The 19040-nt window shown below is 40.6% G+C and overlaps 2 protein-coding genes across 3 annotated transcripts in view; one reads left to right on the top strand and one right to left on the bottom strand.

Moving 5' to 3' along the window:
* Positions 1 to 113: 113 nt before the first annotated feature.
* On the bottom strand, positions 114 to 5598 carry las1l (LAS1 like ribosome biogenesis factor). Of its 2 annotated transcripts, none has more exons than XM_055869904.1 (14): positions 5497 to 5598; positions 5222 to 5376; positions 4886 to 5011; positions 3293 to 3362; positions 3045 to 3126; positions 2696 to 2863; positions 2557 to 2603; positions 2021 to 2130; positions 1806 to 1891; positions 1435 to 1641; positions 1202 to 1349; positions 754 to 1085; positions 489 to 639; positions 114 to 352 (listed from the first exon to the last, which is right to left on the bottom strand). In XM_055869904.1, the coding sequence occupies exons 1-14, from the start codon at positions 5503 to 5505 to the stop codon at positions 262 to 264; spliced, it is 1782 nt and encodes a 593-aa protein (XP_055725879.1). In that variant the 5' UTR covers positions 5506 to 5598; the 3' UTR covers positions 114 to 261. The 2 variants fall into 2 exon arrangements, with proteins under 2 accessions (XP_055725879.1, XP_055725887.1); XM_055869912.1 differs by having other exon boundaries at positions 1435 to 1635.
* A 1488-nt stretch (positions 5599 to 7086) lies between these two features.
* The window catches only part of LOC129815770 (moesin), a 28721-nt gene continuing 16767 nt past the window's right edge, over positions 7087 to 19040 (top strand). Inside the window, exon 1 of the mRNA XM_055869884.1 lies at positions 7087 to 7476. Within this exon, the coding sequence (XP_055725859.1) occupies positions 7465 to 7476 (12 nt within the window). The 5' untranslated portion in view covers positions 7087 to 7464. The remainder of the gene's footprint in view (positions 7477 to 19040) is intronic.

The following is a 19040-nucleotide window of genomic DNA, read 5'->3' as shown; positions in this document are numbered from 1 at the left end:
CTATAAATTAATAAGAATTAGCCAATTGTAATTGGCATAACAGGGATTCAGGAACCTTCTGTTTGCAAGTAAGATGGAATTTAATATTTAAATCAAAAGAACGTGATACAATGTCTTGGGTACTCTAATTTTATTTGCCACGTGTCTTTGCTGGAAGAAAAATAAAAATGCTTTTGGCATGTCAGAGAAACAATACAAGTTGTTTGCAGATGAAGATCAATGACAGTGAAGGCCTTTATTTTACAGTATTGGCATATTTGTTTAAAACAGTTGCAGGCCAGCTTTCAATTTGCTGATGTCATTGTGTGTCCAGAGAAGCCCATCCGTGGTGACTCTGTGTGGCATTGAGACACTGGAGAGATTAAGAGAAACATTACTGATCAGATTAAGTATAATTGCTTAGTGATGGTTGATCTTACTTACTCACTCATACTTTTATTTCTATGGATGCCTACAGATATATAGTATAACTTTATTTTGTTTCTTACCCTGCATGCGCATTGTGCTGAGTGGCATTCTCCATTTCCACCTGCTGGTCAAACACCATAATGGTAGAGAAGTTATCTACCATTAGGCAGGAAGGGTCCTCTGACTGGCCTGGAACTTTCCCAAGAGGATAGTTCTTCCACTGGACTTTGTCTAAACAGGTGAGAAAACAAACCTATTTAGATAAAATGTTATATTCTAATGAAATATTGTTGAATCAGATGATCAGATTCATGTTCTGCAAATTGGCATGACAACTGAACTGACCTGTGCAAACTTGCCAGGGAGAACCCCTGAGTTCTGCGGCCCTCTCGGCCAGGACATCTGGGCTTAGGTGATCTTGGAAGTCCTCGGTCCTCTCTGGCAGGGCCTTGCGTGAGTCAGACACGGTTCCTGGGTGCATCATGTAGACCTGGCGTCTGGACTGCACCCGCAGCCTCTCATGCAGGCTCTCCAGGGTGTAGATACCGCTAGGCTGGCCTGAGTGCTCCATGGGAGGATCACACCCTGAGTCTGCCCCCTGAGTGTAGATACTGCTCAGTCTGAGTAGCTTCTGTCGGGTGTCCAAGGGCATCGGATGTTCCATGTCCTCCAGGATCCTAAAAGTTCAAACAGTAAGTCATTTTCAAACATAATGGCAAATTATATTTCATAAGCTGGTACAACACAGTTGAGAACACAGTAAGTGATGTATGTACATTATGAAGTCACTTACTGCTGGAGCAGGTGAGGCGTGGCCACGCAGGGAGCATTCAGACATGCTGCAAGGAGTTGCTGCCACCTCAGCTGGATGCGTTTCATAAAGAGCTTGTCCTTCAGTCTGGCTTTCCTCTGGATTTTCGATTCATAATGGTATTCATTCTCTGTAGAAACAAAATTAATCCACATCAGTAAATCCAGCACAGTTTTGTATTTACATTGAGTTATTGGGGTAGAAAATGATCGTACTGTTGGAGTTGCAGAGGATGACCTCAGAAATCCACCCAGCGATGTAGAATGATCTGTGTTTCTGGTCGTCTTCAGAGAGCTGCTGCAGCTCCACAAACAGTTTCTCCAGGAGGAGATGAATGAAGAGCTGAGAGTTGAGATCCTTCAGGAGGGGCAGCCAGAAACGCAGGACAACTCGAGGAAGGTGGGGAGCAGTGGGGTCTGCATCTTCAAAAACAAAGGCATTCTAGTCATTCGGGGAAGTGTATGGCTTACAGTATTTTTAACATGTTCCCAGTCTTACAACATCTGTTAATAAAATCAACATGGGATTTACACACACTTATTTTAAGAAATGTATTGGGAGGAAATCTACCTAATCCCAGTCTTACCTGAGTTGTCGACACTAAGTGACACCAGTTGTTCAATGGTTGGAACCATGAATCCATCCTCAATCAATGCATCTGTTAGTATTTCACTATATGGGAAAAATAACAATGAGGGCCCGGAGCTTTGCTATTTAAAATACGTTATTCTTGTAGAATACAATCGGACGCAGTTTGTGGATTTGACAATCACTGCAATACCAATAAATGTGTTAACTGACCTAGACTCTAGGGCAAAGTGCTTGATCTGGGCAAGGATCCAGCTCATGTCTGCAGAGGGTTCTGGCCACAAGCTCACCTGTTTGTCCTCCTCTAGAAATCCTTCAAACGTCTAAACAAAAAAGAGTAATGACCACCATACGCTATAAACATTTCTGGCAGTAGAGAAAACCCAATCACTCAAGAGTGATGTCAATAACAAAATGCCTATCTTGAGAGGCCCTCATTTATAGATGGAAGAGGAGATGCTGTGCAGACTAGAGAACAGACGTCTTCACCCTCTAATATAGTGGGTTGAGTTGAGTGGGCAAATCTCACAATCATAGGAAAATTATTACGTGGTTATAAATTGTGATTAAATGTTCTTTCTTGGACTTCCCACAACCATATCGTCCTTGATGTTGATTATGCACGATTCACATACATTTCTGACGTATATGGCATACAGTGCAAATAAACCTAACAATCTTGCTGTTAAGGGATTTCACAAATCAATATAAAAATGTAACAAACAAAGGGCAAAGGGTAATGCAAATACCTGAAACTGCTCCTTTTCAAAAGATATCAATAACTCTCGTGCCTTCTCTGAAAAAAAAAAAAAAAAGCTGTTTGAAAAACCGTTTGAAAATGTAACTGTAATAAGCGGCATCTAAAGTGTTCAAATGTTTCCAACTTACTGTAGGATTCAATTTCTTTTTGTCTGGTGATGAGCTCATCCTCCTGTCTCTGAAGCTCCTCTTCTCCATCCTCCCCCTCTGACTGGGAGTCCCAGTTCTCAGCCAGCCCACTGCCCAGCTGCCTGGACCAGTACTCCTGCTGAAGCCACTCCAGCACAAACTTACAACCTGCAACATAGAAAAGACATCAACACAACTAAGAGTAAGATCACTGCAGAAAGTCCAAAGTCAATGTAAAGTAGGAATGATATCATATTGATATTGAAGATGATGAGGATAAAAACCCATGGTCTCGGAGATTATGAAATTCTTGAGAAAAATAAATCTGTTTGTTCATGATCATGCTCACCCTTGCGACACCATTTCAAGGTAGGGAGCTTGCGGTGGGTAATGTCATGTCTGAGGTTTACAATCCACTCAGGGATCTTCAACTATTAAAAAAGCCATTGGAATAATAAATACATGTTTTTATTATATCACCTGTATAGTGAGGTCCCCCAGATGACATGATCATTTCATGTGTAGTGAGCAGAGGAAAATGTAATATTAGATTTATTAATCATGACGCAAGAAATACATATTTTTTCAATTACTCACATTGCTGGCTAGCCTTCTGAGGGGACGAGCAATTTTCCCCTGCTGACGCTCTGTGATTAAGTTGACAAACCTATTGAGAAAAATATCAATCAAGCCAATAGAGGAATCAATAAAACACGTTTTTTATTTTATACACAGTACCAGTCAAAAGTTTGGACACCTACTCATTCAAGGGTTTTTCTTTATTTTTACTATTTTCTACATTGTAGAATAATAGTGAAGACAAACACTATGAAATAACACATGGAATCATGTAACCAAAAAAGTGTTAAACAAGATTCTTCAAAGTAGCCACCCTTTGCCTTTGACAGCTTTGCACACGCTTGGTATTCTCTCAACCAGCTTCACGAGGTAGTCAACTGGAATGCATTTCAATTAACAGGTGTGCCTTGAATTTCTTTCCTCAATGCGTTTGAGGGAAACAGTTGTGTTGAGACGAGGTAAGGGTGGTATACAGAAGATAGCCCTATTTGGTAAAAGACCAAGTCCATATTATGGCAAGAACAGCTCAAATAAGCAAAGAAAAATGACAGTCCATCATTACTTTAAGGCATGAAGGTCAGTCAATCCGGAAAATGTTAAGAACTTTTAAAGTTTCTTCAAGTGCAGTCGCAAAAACAATCAAGCGCTATGATAAATGGTTCTCATGACCGCCACAGGAAAGGAAGACCCAGAGTTACCTCTGCTGCAGAGGATATTCATTAGAGTTAACTGCACCTCAGATTGCAGACCAAATAAATGATTCACATGGTTCAAGTAACAGACATCTCAACATCAGCTGTTCAGAGACTGCGTGAAATCAGACCTTCATGGTCGAATTGCTGCAAAAGAAACCACTACTAAAGAACACCAATACGAATAAGAGACTTGGTTGGGCCAAGAAACACGAACAATAGACATTAGACCGGTGGAAAGTCCAAATTTGAGATTTTTGGTTCCAACCGCTGTCTGTGAGACTGTAGGCGAACCACAGCATTCTGCAGCGATATGCCATCCCAACTGGTTTGCACTTACTGGGACTATCATTTGTTTTTCACCAGGACAATGACCCAACACACCTCCAGGCTGTGTAAGGGCTATTTGACCAAGAAGGAGAGTGATGGAGGGCTGCATCAGATGACCTGGCCTCCACAATCACCCAACCTCAACCCAATCGAGATGGTTTGGGATGAGTTGGACCGCAGAGTGAAGGAAAAGCAGCCAAGAAGTGCTCAGCATTTGCGTGAACTCCTTCAGGACTGTTGGAAAAGCATTCCTCGTGAAGCTGGTTGAGAAAATGCCAAGAGTATGCAAAGCTGTCAAGGCAAAGGGTGGCTACTTTGAAGAATCTAAAATCTATTTTGATTTGTTTAACACTTTTTTGGCTACCACAATTCCATGTGTTTTATTTCATAGTTGATGTCTTCACTATTATTCTAAAATGTAGAACATAGTAAAAAATAAAAACCTTGGAATGAGTAGGTGTCCAACTGTTGACTGGCACTGTATATACACACATCATTGATTGCAACAGTATGCCGCTACATGAGAAAATGTAACAATGGACCTGACTCGTATGAGGACATTTAAACATAAAAAAAAAGCGATTCCAACCTCATGAGTGCTGTTCCATAAAGCAAGACCAGGTCGTCAGCGTCAAGTTTTCCTGATCTGTCAAGTATTTGACATCTGACCAGGTCTGCTGTGCTTTCTACAGCGATGGGAGTGTTGTGGGCAAATCTGAAAAAATAAATCAAATTATGTGAATATTTTTCATCCAGGAACGGCTTTGTCCACCAGAAAACAGCAGTGGTGGGATGAGTTGGACACGAACTAACGTTAGCTACAAGCTAAGCTAACACCAACTATTCTGCAATTATCTAGCTAACAAAATAGTAATTATGCAACAGGAAAACATTATCTGAAGATCAAATACGTGTATGCCTTTACCTGCCCTTCCATGCCGATATTCGGTGTAATGCATACTTTTGTAAAGCACAATCCTTTGAGTACAGATACTCGAGCACCTGGTCCCATTCTGCTTTGTTGATCCATGCAACTACATGGCCCCTTTTCTCTGTTGTTTTTTTCTTCATATTTACCAGCTAAAGAAACGACAGTAAGACAATTAGAGACAAACAGTTTTTACCTAGTTGATTTAGCTCTAATGCAAAACATGTAGCTAGTTAGGCTAAACAAAATGGAATGTTCCAATGCTAACCTACCAACACCATCCACAGACTAGAGTGGGGTCGGTTAAATGCAACACCAAGAAACGGATACCGCGCAGAAAGGTTCCGCTATTGCACCCGCCAAATTATAATGCTATAAATAGAAAAAACAACGAAATAATAAGCAAATAGTTAATAGTTAACAGTTAACAGTTGACATCTAGTCTGCCATTCAATCATACAATTATAGTGTGTAATGTATTGTCATAGGCTCCTTTTGGGTGTTGCGCATGAATGTAGGCTAAAGCCTTACTCAAAGATGGCTGCCCCCCCTCTTGTAGGCCCGCAGATAAAATAAAAACAAAAAAAACATTTTGTTTGGAACTCAGTCGGGGTCTCTACTTACTGATGAGAGGTAGAATGCACAAAGTGCAATTTCGAAATGTGGTTGTGCATCAGCAGTTTTTCTCTCATGTCAGTCACTGGCAGTCACTCAATTAGACCATGTCAGCAAAACATTTTTAGATAGGTAAATTCGTCTAGCCAGCTATCTAAACTTGTAGTAATCATGGCCAAATTACCGACCAGGGGGCCCTCATTGATTTTGTTTGTCACTCACTCAGATCCATATTAAAAACGGCAAACATGTCTCTCCAACCTATGGCAAAATTACTAGAATTGCATGGAATTAGTTATAAAATTGCAAAATCTTCCCTCTGCCTCGTGGCAATATGTGTAGAATTGGAGCATATTTTATTTAAAACTGCAACATGTCCTCTACGCCCAATGGCAAAATGTGTAGAATTGCAGGAAATGAACTCTAAAATTATGTCAAGAGGGGGGAAATGTTTTTGTTTAGGGCCCCCAAAATCCTAGAGCCGGCTCTGACTGCATGCTTGTGTATGCAGTCCCTCGAGTCACTGCAGCCCCTTGAGTTCAGATTTGTTGTGGCCCCCACCCCCATAAAAGTTGCCCATCCCTGGCCAAACTTATTGTGAATTATAACTTATCTTTATGGACAGGAAATCAAATGTATTGTAAGCTACTTTTTTGTACAGTTTAGCTTACCGGTATAAAAATGTGGCTTATATTTGTATGCATCGTGACAGGCCTTTATAGTAGACCTTGGCCTATCCTAATTCTGCACATATTTCAGTAGCTGTCCACATACAGTAGGTTGTCCATGGGTCAGGGGAAGTGGAATGTGGCTATTTCTGTCTGGATTCCTTTTGAATGGATATCAATGATGCATTAGCGTACACAAAATGCACATCATATGAAATGGTGATTGATTGGAAGTTGTGTCATATGGGGGTGTCAGACCGTGTCATTAGAAAAAACTCGTCTCAGGTTCAATAATTGATTGGAAAAATACATCTGCTTTATATTTATTCGATCCATTAGCCTATAAAATATAGGTCTGGCTAGGTGTTTGTTGAAAATAATATGCAATGGCAATTTTAATCAAATATGCCTAACCACACTATCCGGTGCGCCTGTCCCAAACAGTGTGTTACCTTCAAAATTGTATTATAACTTAGATTGAAAAACTGGAGTGAAATCAAATGTCGCTACTGACAGTAGCCTAGCTATATGCTTATGGTATGCGGGAAATTACGTATATCGGAATTTTGTGGGGTATCCCGGCTTAAATTTCAAGTCCAGGAATTTAGTTCAGCTGCTCACGTTCAACTGGAGCTTGACAAAGGAATAACGGGTCATTGAGAATACAGGCGGAGTCTGCTGAAAAACTCATTTTAGTATGTCTTCATTGGGCTGGGTGTGGTTTTTCAGTCACCGAGCCGTTAGCAGGAAATTAAGCTCTGGGCCACCACTTTGAGGCGATACAAAGAAAATAGGAAAATACGAGCAATTTGAAAAGTTTGAAATCCAAGTTTAACTGAACTTGACGGACGATTTTCAGATTGTGCACTTTATCTAATGGACACAAGTTTTTGTTGACTCCATTGTTGCTACCATCCAATTCCTGACATCAGTGACTAAGGACAGATAACTGCGAAAATGCCGAAGACGGTGAGTAGCCTTTATTCGTGTGTGGGACCAGCTTTAAAAAAATTATGTTTACATAGAAATAAGACATTATATAAAACGCTATCTCTGGTCAAAATGTAGCTTTCCAACTTGTTGTCTTGTTTGGTCGTGAAAGATAATTTAGCCCATGACAGGCTATAAAGTAAAATGCTTGAATTGATATCCTATAATTCTTCGAAAGCATCTCTTTGGCAGATTTAACTCAGTTGGGCTACTGAATGTGTCTGACGTTGTATAGCCTATGTAGAGCCATATAGGTTCAGAAAAGGTTTAGCGCCCCTCAAATGAATGAAAAGTGTATTTTAAAGCATGTATTTCATATAGGGCAGGACGCTTTAGCCTATATTTTTTTCTCCAGCATCCCCTAAACTTGTTTTATTACCGATTACAAGGAATTGATACAATGTTGCCCAACGTTCTTTTTTGTTAGGCTACCCTAGGTTTGTGTCTATCCTATGAACCGTTATTTTGTGGCAAGCTATGCGCCATCGGCAATCCCCCGTTCCTTGGAACGTGATTGGCTTTTGAATGAACGTTCAAGAAGTTGAATAGACCAGCGTTGGGTTCATATCAACTCGATCCCTATTCATGAATAATTATGTCAGACATTTTAAATGTTATTCAAATGTAGTCTATAGACTACATTAACGCGTCACCGGGCCCAATTCATATCAATGTGGCCTATTAGTGTTGATTTTGTTTGCTGTAGGCCTACTGGAGGTTCCCATGGCCCATTCGATGACGTTGTGTTTGTCTTTGTGGTACCCCGTAGTACAATAGCTAGCCTATGCACTCTTGCAACAGTGGACTACCATGGTAGCCTGTCCTATAGGCCTGCTATTGAGTGATGGAGGTTAGATCACTTGCATTGTGCTCTATCAAAATATAGGCTATTCTAGGAGGTACAGTATCTAGAAATGTAGGTTCTTAAAGTTTGATCTAGAATACCAGGCCTGTGTGATTTAGATATTTGCTATATTTATTAAATATTTTTTATTTGACCTTTATTTACGTAGGCAAGTCAGTTAAAATAACAAATTCTTACTTTCAATGACGCCTAGTTCGGGGGCAGAACGAAATATTTTTACCTTGTCACCTCCGAGATTCGATCTTGCAACCTTCCGGTTACTAATAGTCAAACGCTCTAACCACTAGGCTACCTGCCGCCCAATATAAAGCCGAGATCAGTTCTGTTGATGTTAAATAGCATTGCATTTGTAATTTATTTGATTTCTACGTTATCTTAATCAAGTATTTACTACAAATTAGGAACAATGAATAAACCACTCTCTATAGCATCATATTTTAGGTCAGAACGTCAGACATGAGGATTTGAAAAATATGTTTTGCATAATAAGAATCAGTCACTGAGATCAAATGCACCCCAGGTAATGACAGTAAAATAATGTGCAGTATTGTGACATTTAGCTTTTAAGAATCAATTGTGAACTCATGAGAAGATTATAGTTGTATTTATTTTAATCTGTATTTATGTATTAACATGTCTTTTCACAGCAGTCATCCATGTGTCCCCCTACCATCAGTGTACGCTTTGGCTGTGCTTCTTTTGGCAATTTTACAGCTTCCCAAGGAACTGTAATCTAGTGACTCGAGATTTCTAAGATTGCGTCAGTTACTTTTTAGCCATTTCCTGGCCTGCAGTCTCTTGACGCTGCCACTGAAAGCCTTATTTGGTGTTTCACAGCACAGACTCCCCCTTCTCCGTCCTGCGCAACTGCATGGTCCTCAGCCAGTGTTTCAGCATTTAGGTTTTTAAGCACTTCTACAGGCCACCCCATGTCAGACACCAAATTGACTCCTGTCTCATTTCCCAGATAATGTCATAATACATATATTATGATATGCTATTTTACATCAATCAATTTTATTATATTCATAAGTCCCTCTCATCACTAAAAAGGTACTTGCAGTCTGGTTAATTTTATTTCAGATGTACCTTTAGACTCTAGAACTCTACACATCACTAATAAATGTGTTATTCAGTGATGTTGCTTTCCTTCAGAACTACGATATTCTAATCAACAGCAATTTCTACTTACTACGGTCCAGTGAAGTGAAATACTATATTGTCATGAGTATAATTTTGTTAGTTGAAAAGCCTTAGTTCTTCACAAACAACAAATAACAGAACCAAGTGAAGTGGAAAGTCCAGTGGTATGTAAGAAGGGGATTAAGCAGCTCTGTAAACGCACATAGCAGAGCTGAGATTAACAATTTGTAATAAACTAAGCTACAGGTGGTAGAGTGTATGAAAGGCAGAAATAATGCGAACCTTTGGGGGCTTCAGCCCGTAAATGGAGGGTAACTGTGCGGCTGCTCTGAAACATCTCTCTGGCTGCAGAAAACCAACCAGTGAGTTGTCTTTTGTTGTTGTTTTGGTGTGTTTGAGTTGATTTAGATGAGGTTTGTTAAAAACAGAACTTTATTAATTTTTTACATAGGATCTCACCCTAGGTTAACATAAATCACTGCACTATTACTACGTTGGTAAGTGAACAGTAATGATTGTGATAACGACCTTATCAATTTGTACTGATAAGTGGTTGCTTTAAGGTGTTTGAATACAAAGGAGATGGCATTATCTGCGATTCATGAACCTGATTTGAAAAAGGGCAAGTCATAGTACAGTGAGTTTAACTAACTTGAAACTAATATAAGACTCGCAAACACATTCAATCTGAAAAAAATATCAACATAGTTGAAATTCTTGTATTGATTCTGAAAAACTGTCTATAGTGGAAGTTTATAACATTTTGGCTCTACGGAGAGTAGCATTAGCAGTTTGAGGCTAACCTCATTCTCAGAATTAAAGCCAGAGAGAGCTTTTAGTTCTACATTAGTGCCTGTGGCTCTAATCTTCCTGTTCATGATTTTGACCTAAAAACATACTATGAATACTTTTCTAATTGATTGTATTCCATTTGTGTATGCGAATATGTTTGTGAATGGTTAACATTCACCTCCAAAACAGATAAAAGTATGTGTGACCAACAATCTAACAACATAGTATAAGAATTATCCATCAGTTCCTGATTTCCACATATTTATGATTTTTAAATCCCCTTCAAAGTGTATTTCAATCAGATGTCTTGAGGGGATGCAGTTGAAGGAGGTATTCCAACATTTTGGAAAGAGAATTTGGAAAGTGAAAAATGTCACTTCATTTTTTCCTAGTGATTGGTGTCCCAGTTTATAATAATTTGCGTACTTTACTGAAATACAGTCTTTGGCTAAGATTTGTTATAGCTTTGTTTGCTCCTCAGTATGACCCAACACCCTTTACAAGACAGAAAAGGCATTGAATGGTCCCAAGACAGAATGGAAACATTAACAGTGGTGATTTTGTAGCACATACAGATTAAACATTATAGTCTTAACGGAGGCCTGGGTAAAGGCCTTTGTAGACTGTACAATTTTAGCCGTCTTATGCCACGATTTTGCTGTCCCAGACAGAATTTCCACGTCGTGGGCAAATTCTTATGTCGGAAACAATTGTTCGATGTCTTGGCTCGTTCAGTGTGGCATGGTCTAGGTCTGCCGATTGAGTATCACTACATGCGGTCGTAAACTTTTTGCCTTCATCGTGTAGTGTGGCTGGCGTTACGAGCCGATCCCGATGACTGACCAATAGTAACACCGCCAATATTGTATGTACACAATAATACGATTAGTGTAAATAGTCAGATTAATATAATAGATTTAAACGTTTACATGCTGTGCAAGAATAACGATTTCCCTAATGATCTTGTTTACATGATATATCTGAAATCAGGGTTGGGATGGGATTTTGATAAATAAAGTTTTAAAAAAATCTACCGCGTTATTTTGGGGAAGCCTATTTATTTCTAAAATGCATACTTTCATTTTTTTCAAACTCACCTCACTCGCATAGAGAGAGTCTTGCGCTGCTGGCACATGCGCAGATCAAATACACCGCTGAAGCCTTCAGTCAATCGCAGAATGTGAGTCAATCGCAGAATGTGCAAGTCAATCGCAGAATGTGACGACAGAACTGAAGGAAATCAAACAATCTTTTTTTTAACCTTTATTTAACTAGGCAAGTCAGTTAAGAACAAATTATTTTTTTCAATGATAGCCTAGGTTAACGACAGATTGCTTGGGGATTTAATTTTGTAACCTTCTGGTTACTAGTCCAACACTCTAACCACTAGGCTACCTGCCACCCCTAGGTTGATAGCCTTCCTCCAAGGTACTCGTCTATGTATTACATTTTGTTCATGTTTTGTGAGGAATCTGCCACAAAACTGTCCTTGGTCCTGTTACTGAGAGTGATGTTTTGCTGCTGTTCTAATAATAGTGTGTGAAAAGTGTTCTGAGCTCTAGCCATGCGATACACACCCTTACCAGGCAGAACTGCCCATTCGTAGTTCTTTTTTTCCTGTGTGAGATTAACTATTTTTACCCAGGAAAGGCACTTCTTAACAACCCTTGACTGGTAGCCAAGGACCTGTTGGCCTGAACTACACAATGAAATAATGTCTAATCAGTAGGCTATGTCATGTTAAGCAGTTCATTTGGTTGACTGGGAAAATAAAGTATAGTGTTTAGAGAAAATATAAAAGTGGTATGATTTAGGGCAGTGGTTCCCAACCTTTTTCAGTTACTGTACCAGCAACAACATTTTGGTCCCTCATGTGCATTTTACCAGTAAGCCTATGGTCACGAGTCTTCTCAAGTACCTTCTGTAGATAGGCCAAGTACCCCCAGGGGTCCTAGTACCCCTGGTTGGGAACCATTGATTTAGGGCACATATGTCAGAGTCAAGGCCCGCGGGCCACATCCGGCCCGCGAGAAGGTTTTTTACGGCCCCTGGGATGATCTTGATTTATTATTAGAACCGGCCCGCAGACCGCAGCAAGCCGGCAGCCCGCAGATCTTTTACACGCACCAATACTACATTTCCCACAATGCAACGGTGACGCACCGAGCAGTAGGCTGCTTCATTTCAATATTTATTGGCACAGCAGTCGTCAGCATCACAGTAAAATTAACTTTCAGATACCCATCAAAAATGGCAAAACGGAAGGTGGACACTGAGAACCGGGGGTTTCAAACAAGGTGGGAGTCGGAGTATATGTTCACGGAGGTAGCTGGAAAACCTGTGTGTCTTCTGTGTGGAGAAAGTGTGGCGGTACTGAAAGAGTATAATCTGAGACGACATTATGAAACGAAACACGCGGACAAAAACAAGAATATGGACATGGAACAAAGGCTACAAAAGGCAGAGGAATTAAAACGAGGCCTCAAATCTCGACAGGCTCTGTTCAAAAAAGCCAAATCACAAGGCCAGGCTGCTGTCAAGGCCAGTTTTATTTTGGCAGAAGAGATCGCTAAATCAGCCCGGCCATTTACGGAGGGGGATTTCATCAAAAACTGCATGATTAAAGTTTGTGACGAAGTTTGCCCAGAAAAAAGGCAACTCTTTTTAAATGTGAGTCTGAGCAGAAACACCATTGCCGAGAGAGTAGACCAGTTGTCCATCAATCTAAAAGAGCAGCTTGTGAAAAAGGGAAAAGATTTCATTGCATATTCCTTGGCTGTGGATGAGAGCACCGACATTTCTGACATTGCCCAGTTGTCAATTTTCATCCGCGGAGTGGACTCCAGCCTAAGCGTGACAGAGGAGTTTTTGGCTTTACGTCCTATGCATGGCACAACTACGGGGCATGATTTGTATGAAGAGGTGTCAAGATGTGTAAATGAGATGGAGCTGCCTTGGGAAAAACTCGTGGGTTTGACAACCGACGGAGCACCTGCGATGTGTGGACACAGGAGCGGACTGGTGGCGAAGATACGGGAAAAGATGCAAGAGGAAAACGCGACAGGTGAGCTGACAGCTTATCATTGTATCATACACCAGGAAGCGTTGTGCGGTAAAGCCTTGAAAATGGAGCATGTAATGAGCATCATCACGCGCACAGTTAACTTTATCAGAGCCAAAGGTTTGAATCACCGCCAGTTCAAGGCATTTCTGACGGAGTTAGAAACGGAGCATGGTGATTTGCCTTATCACACAGAGGTGCGATGGCTAAGCCAGGGAAAGGTGCTTCAAAGATGTTTCGAGCTTCGTGAGGAGATTTGTCTGTTCTTGGACAGCAAAGGGAAAGACACAACACAACTCCGAGACGAAATGTTTCTGTGTGAAATGGCTTTTCTGTGTGACATTACGAGTCATCTGAATGCAATGAACTTGCAGCTGCAGGGTCGGGATCATGTCATCTCTGATATGTACAGTACAGTGAAGGCATTTAAAACCAAACTGACTCTGTGGGAGACGCAGATGCGGAAAGAAAATTTGAGCCACTTTCCCAGCTGCCAGACCATGAAAGAGAAGCTCTCTACCAGTGCGTTCCCGAGCGCACAGTTGGCTGATAAAATAGGTATGCTTGCCGCTGACTTTCGACGCCGATTTGCTGACTTTGAAGCACAAAAAAGCAGGTTGGAACTGCTCGGTAACCCATTTGCTGTTGACGTGGAAAGCTCACCACCAAACCTCCAAATGGAGTTGATTGACCTCCAATGCAATGATGCACTGAGGGCAAAATATGCGGCAGTGGGTGCTGCGGAGTTCGCCCGTTTCCTCCCCGACACAATGCCCCAGCTGCGCATCCAGGCTGCTCAAACGTTGTCTATGTTTGGCAGCACATACCTGTGTGAACAACTGTTTTCTTTGATGAACCTGAACAAAACATCACACAGAAGTCGACTTACTGCTGAACACCTCCACTCAATTCTGAGGATTTCCTCAGCTCAGAGCCTTACCCCGAACATTGATGAACTTGTGGAAAAGATGGGACACCACCAAGTATCACCCTCAACCTCAAACAAGTGAACATTACTGTGCAATCACATATTTAGAGTTTTTACTCAGTTCAAGTTTAAAAGTTAAAGTTTAATATTTGTTTTCACTGCATGTTACTTCTCCTTAAACAAAGTGTTGTTTTTGATTAATAGATTTTTGCACTTTATTTTATTGTATTTTAATCCAATTATATTTTTAAAATATTTCAGTTGAGTGGATGATAGAAAATTGCTATTATTGTTTTTTTCTTTGAAGTAAATTTAGCCCACTTTTGCTAAAATAGAAAATATAGGCTACTGATGGTGCCTTGAATACCGGTTTCTTTCATTTAATGTTCATGTTATGGGGATTTTTATATAAAGGAAATTTGTCTTTTGTGTCTGTTGAAAATTAAAGATTACTGACAGAGCCATAAGAAAATATTGCTTTATTTATCTGATCATATTGGAATATATTTGTTAGGTTTTCAGTAGGTTCAATTAGGTTCACTAGACTATATGCGTCATTTAAAAATTTTTCAATGAACATTCGAACAGTCCGGCCCTCGGCTTGTAGCTAAATTTTTTATTTGGCCCTCCGTCCATTTGACTTTGACACCCCTGATTTAGGGGATTCATCAAAACAGTGATGCAAATAAATGTTTAACATGGTGACAGAGGCACAATGTGGGACTTACATGCAAATCTACTCTCAATGTCTTACTGGATCTTGTAAATTAGTGTCATTTAACAAATCTTAGTCACTGAAATTAGATTCAACTCACATTTGCGGTGTGGCTCAGTTCATAGTTAGGGTAAATCATAAAAGGAATAGCTATGGTGTTAAAGGCTTTGGGGTTTTGATCTATCTAAACACATTTTCGAGGTTGGTTCTGTTTGGGTGTGGCTTTCCCAGATTGGATGAGTTGCACCTGTTGCCTTGTTAAACATGTTTAAGTTTTTAGCGCTGCAGAGCCTATGTGCCAGTTGGCATGAGGCAAATCTAGTGGGTGTCCATGGTGGGTGTGTGTTAAGACTCGAGTTTGCTTGGCCAGCATTCAGTAGGTACCCCCATGGATGCCTTTCAGAATCCATTTTAAAACTCCACTTGGTTTCGATTTGTTTGTGAGTGATTCATTTGTTAGTTCCCTTTTCATGTTGAGCGATGATTTTTGGTTGGTTATTGGGGTTAACAAAATGGGGGCTCAGCCAGGAAGGATCATTGTTTCCTATGAGTATGGTAGTCACTCTAATCACCTCTGAAGTGTTACTGTGCCCAGATATTTGAGTTTTCAAAATACACTTTTGTTGTAGCGTTTGTCACTGACAACCACTCAAATGGGTTATAAAATTGGTGAAATCAGTGGAAAGTTGCATAAAAACTCACACTGTAAATAAAAATAAATATGGACTTTTATTTGCAAGCATTTGTGGGGAACCCTACTTGGGAGGTACTGGATAAAATGTACAAAAGCGAATCTGCTCATCATTGCAAAGCATTATGTGACAGTGGCAACTGCCGATTCAAAAGCACTAGTCAAAGAGTTAATCACTACTGTTTTAGTGGAAGAGGAAATCCTCGTGGAGAGGGAGGATGATGAGAAGGGTCCTACGGATGGTGGAATACACCCCGTAGAGGTGCAACTGTGAGAGGTAGAACTAAAGGCAAGATTGAAGCAACAGAGATTAGAGTTCGAGCACACCATTCAGTTAGAACAGATAGAACTGGAGGCCACCAAAGCAGCACCAGAAGTGGATGCCCTCACAATCAAGTCAGGCCATGATCCTCCACCCTCAACAGAGTTTGATCTTGGTCGGCTTGTACCGCCTTTCAATGAAAAGGAGGTGGAGGTATATTCTAGTATGAGTGGATTGCCACGTCGCTAGAATGGCTGCGCAATATCTGGTCCTCCTCTACAAAGTGTTTTTGTGGGAAAATCTCTGAAAGTACGGTGCTTTATCTCTTGATCAGAGTTCAGATTATGACACTGTTAAAGCTGCTATCCTTCTGGCTTATGAGTTGGTCCCAGAGGCATACAGACAACAGTTCAGTAAATTACGAAAGACATTAAAAAGCCATGTTGAATTCTCAAGGGAACCAGCATGTCTTTTTGATCGGTGGTGTTGTTCTCAAGAGGTCAAGGTCCTTCAAGAGTTAAAGGCACTCCTACTACTCAAGTAGTTCAAGAATTGCCTTCACGAAAGGGTTGCTACCTACATTTATGAGCACAAGGATCTCACTCTTGAGAAAGATGCAGTCCTTGCAGATGAGTTTGTGTTGACACATAAAACTACCTTCACAAACAAAGTGCCCCGTTAGTTATCCCTACACAAAAAGCAATCTAGAGAAGTTTAAGGTTCAAGTATTTTCTGCAGTGCCCAAAGACAAGGCAGAAAACTTGTGCTTTGTATCCGCCAGTTTGTCATTACTGCCGTGACAAAGGACACATTGTCTTTGTGTCCTAAGTTGAAACAGAAAAATGAGAGAGAAAAACTGTTTCTTCTTGTGGGATCACTCCAGCCCGTTAGGTCTCTGGCTGGGACTGGTTTATCGCCTAAACAAGGTTTTGGATTATATGTGTAACCAGTTGCTGAAGTGTCAGACAAGGACAAAACACCCTCGTCTTCTGCGAGACACTTGGGCAGTCCAACCTTTTATATTTGAAGGGTGTTTTGCCTTTGTCTGACACTTCAGCAACTTGTTACAGTGTGTTTGCTCAAGGCATGAAGATGGATTGCATGGAAGTTCCTTTGTATAATGTGGAACTCGAGTCTGGTCTTGTTACTGGGTCCGTTATCGTTGGAGTGAGGCCTAGCATACTGGTGAAGAGGGTCTCTTTCATTTTGGGCAACGATTTGGCTGGAGGGAAGGTTGTGCCAAATCCTGTTATTTATCAAGAAACCAAGAGTAGAGGAACCTGATGGGCTATCAGAAATGTACCCTAGAGTGTTCCCAGCATGCACGGTTATATGTGTTATGTCAAACAAGATTGCCAAGAGCAAGTCTATTGTTCAGGAGGATGTCAGTGATCCCACCATGTTTCATCTGTCTGAGACATTTATGTGTGGTCCTGATTTCGCTATATCTCCTGAGCTGACCTCTCCTTTGAAAACCCTAAAGTTGAGCAAGTTTGTAGGACCTCTGAAAGAGAGAGGGTCCATACAGTTGACACTTCAATGTCTAGGAAGCAGCTGATTGCTGAATATAGTAAAGATGTTTTCCTCTCTCCTTTTTTTTGCTGAGATACGTCCAGAGGAGGAGTTTGATGAAGTTTGTGTGGGTTACTTTGACAGAGATGGTATTGTGATGAGAAAATGGCATTCCCACGTCACAACCGGGCAAGACGATTGGCTCAGTGTATTTCAAATTGTCGACGAGATACTGAGGTTGGCGATGGTAGTATGGCAGGCCATCTTGGGGTCAACAAGATGTATGACCGTATCTTGCGTAACTTCTTCTGATCTGAAACGGGATGTTGTGGCTTATTGTAAATCTTGTCACATTTGCCAGCGCACAGGCAAACCAAACCAAACTGTAAGCTGCAAAGGTGCCAGTTGCATCTTTGCAGCCTATTCCTGCTTTTGATTAACCTTCAGCAGGGTTCTGGTGGACTGTGTTGGTCCTTTGCCCAAAACAAAGAGTGGTCACCATTTTCTTCTAACTGTTATGTGTGCTGACACTCGTTTCCCTGAGGCAATTCAAATGAGGAAAATCCTGAGAGGAAATTTACTACGGATATTGCGGGAGTTTCCCCTTGAAATCCGTAGTAAGGACAACTTTGTTGCCGATTTTGTTTTTCAAGGGTTTGCAGTCATAAGTTTGGTTTGTGTTTAGCCAGTGTGTTTCCTGGCTTTTGTTTTGAATGCACGTTTTGCCGTATTGGAGATTATTTTTGTTTTGTTTGGGCTTGTCCCAAGGGGATGAGTACTAGTAAGGTACACAGATCGAGATTTTCCCTCTGTCCTCAAAACTTTTGAGTTTTAGGCAGCTATTATATATATATATATAAAAAAACGTGGTATTTGCTGCCAGTCTATTGTACAAGACAAAACAGGCACAAAAAAATGCTTATATATTTTTCATATTTGTAAATATATATATATTTACAAATATGAAAATAGACTGGCAGCAAATACCACGTTTTCATTAGAGAAGGCGATTCATTAAAGTAGTGTGGCATTTAAGTTGATCTTGTTCTGAAATGGGAGTTTTTTTCTGTTGGTGGTGAGCAAACTTGTCCAACAAATACATGGTATATATTTGTTGTCTTAAGAGGGAAGATGTTATAGGCTTTGGGATTTCGACTTCGAGTTTGGTTCTGTTTGTGGCTTGCCCTGATTGGAATCATCCTTGTTGGTCAGGATGTGTTGCACCTCGTTAATCACCTGCTGGCACAGGTGATATTTAAAAGCTGCAGAGCCAGTGTTCCTGTTGGCATGAGAGATGTTGGAAGAGCTAGACTGCTGTTTAACATTCCTGCTTTAAGTTTAATACAACACCTTTTATTTTGTCGCCATTTGGTTTGATTGATGTTTATTTTCACTCCCTAACCTAAGTTGGCGTGTGTTCTTTTCTTTTAGTTTATCAAGCAAATCTAGGTGAGCATCGATTGTGGGTGTATATTTAAGCCCTAGTCGAGGTTGATTGGTCAGCATTCAGTGGATGCCTTTCAGAACCCATTTTAAACCTCCACCTGGTTTTGTTTTGTTTGTCAGTGACTCAT

The sequence above is a fragment of the Salvelinus fontinalis genome, chromosome 2 (genome assembly GCF_029448725.1).
Source record: "Salvelinus fontinalis isolate EN_2023a chromosome 2, ASM2944872v1, whole genome shotgun sequence".
Classification (NCBI taxonomy): domain Eukaryota; kingdom Metazoa; phylum Chordata; class Actinopteri; order Salmoniformes; family Salmonidae; genus Salvelinus; species Salvelinus fontinalis.
The sequence above is the reverse complement of the archived record's forward strand: the minus strand, read 5'-3'. Positions and strand labels throughout refer to the sequence as shown.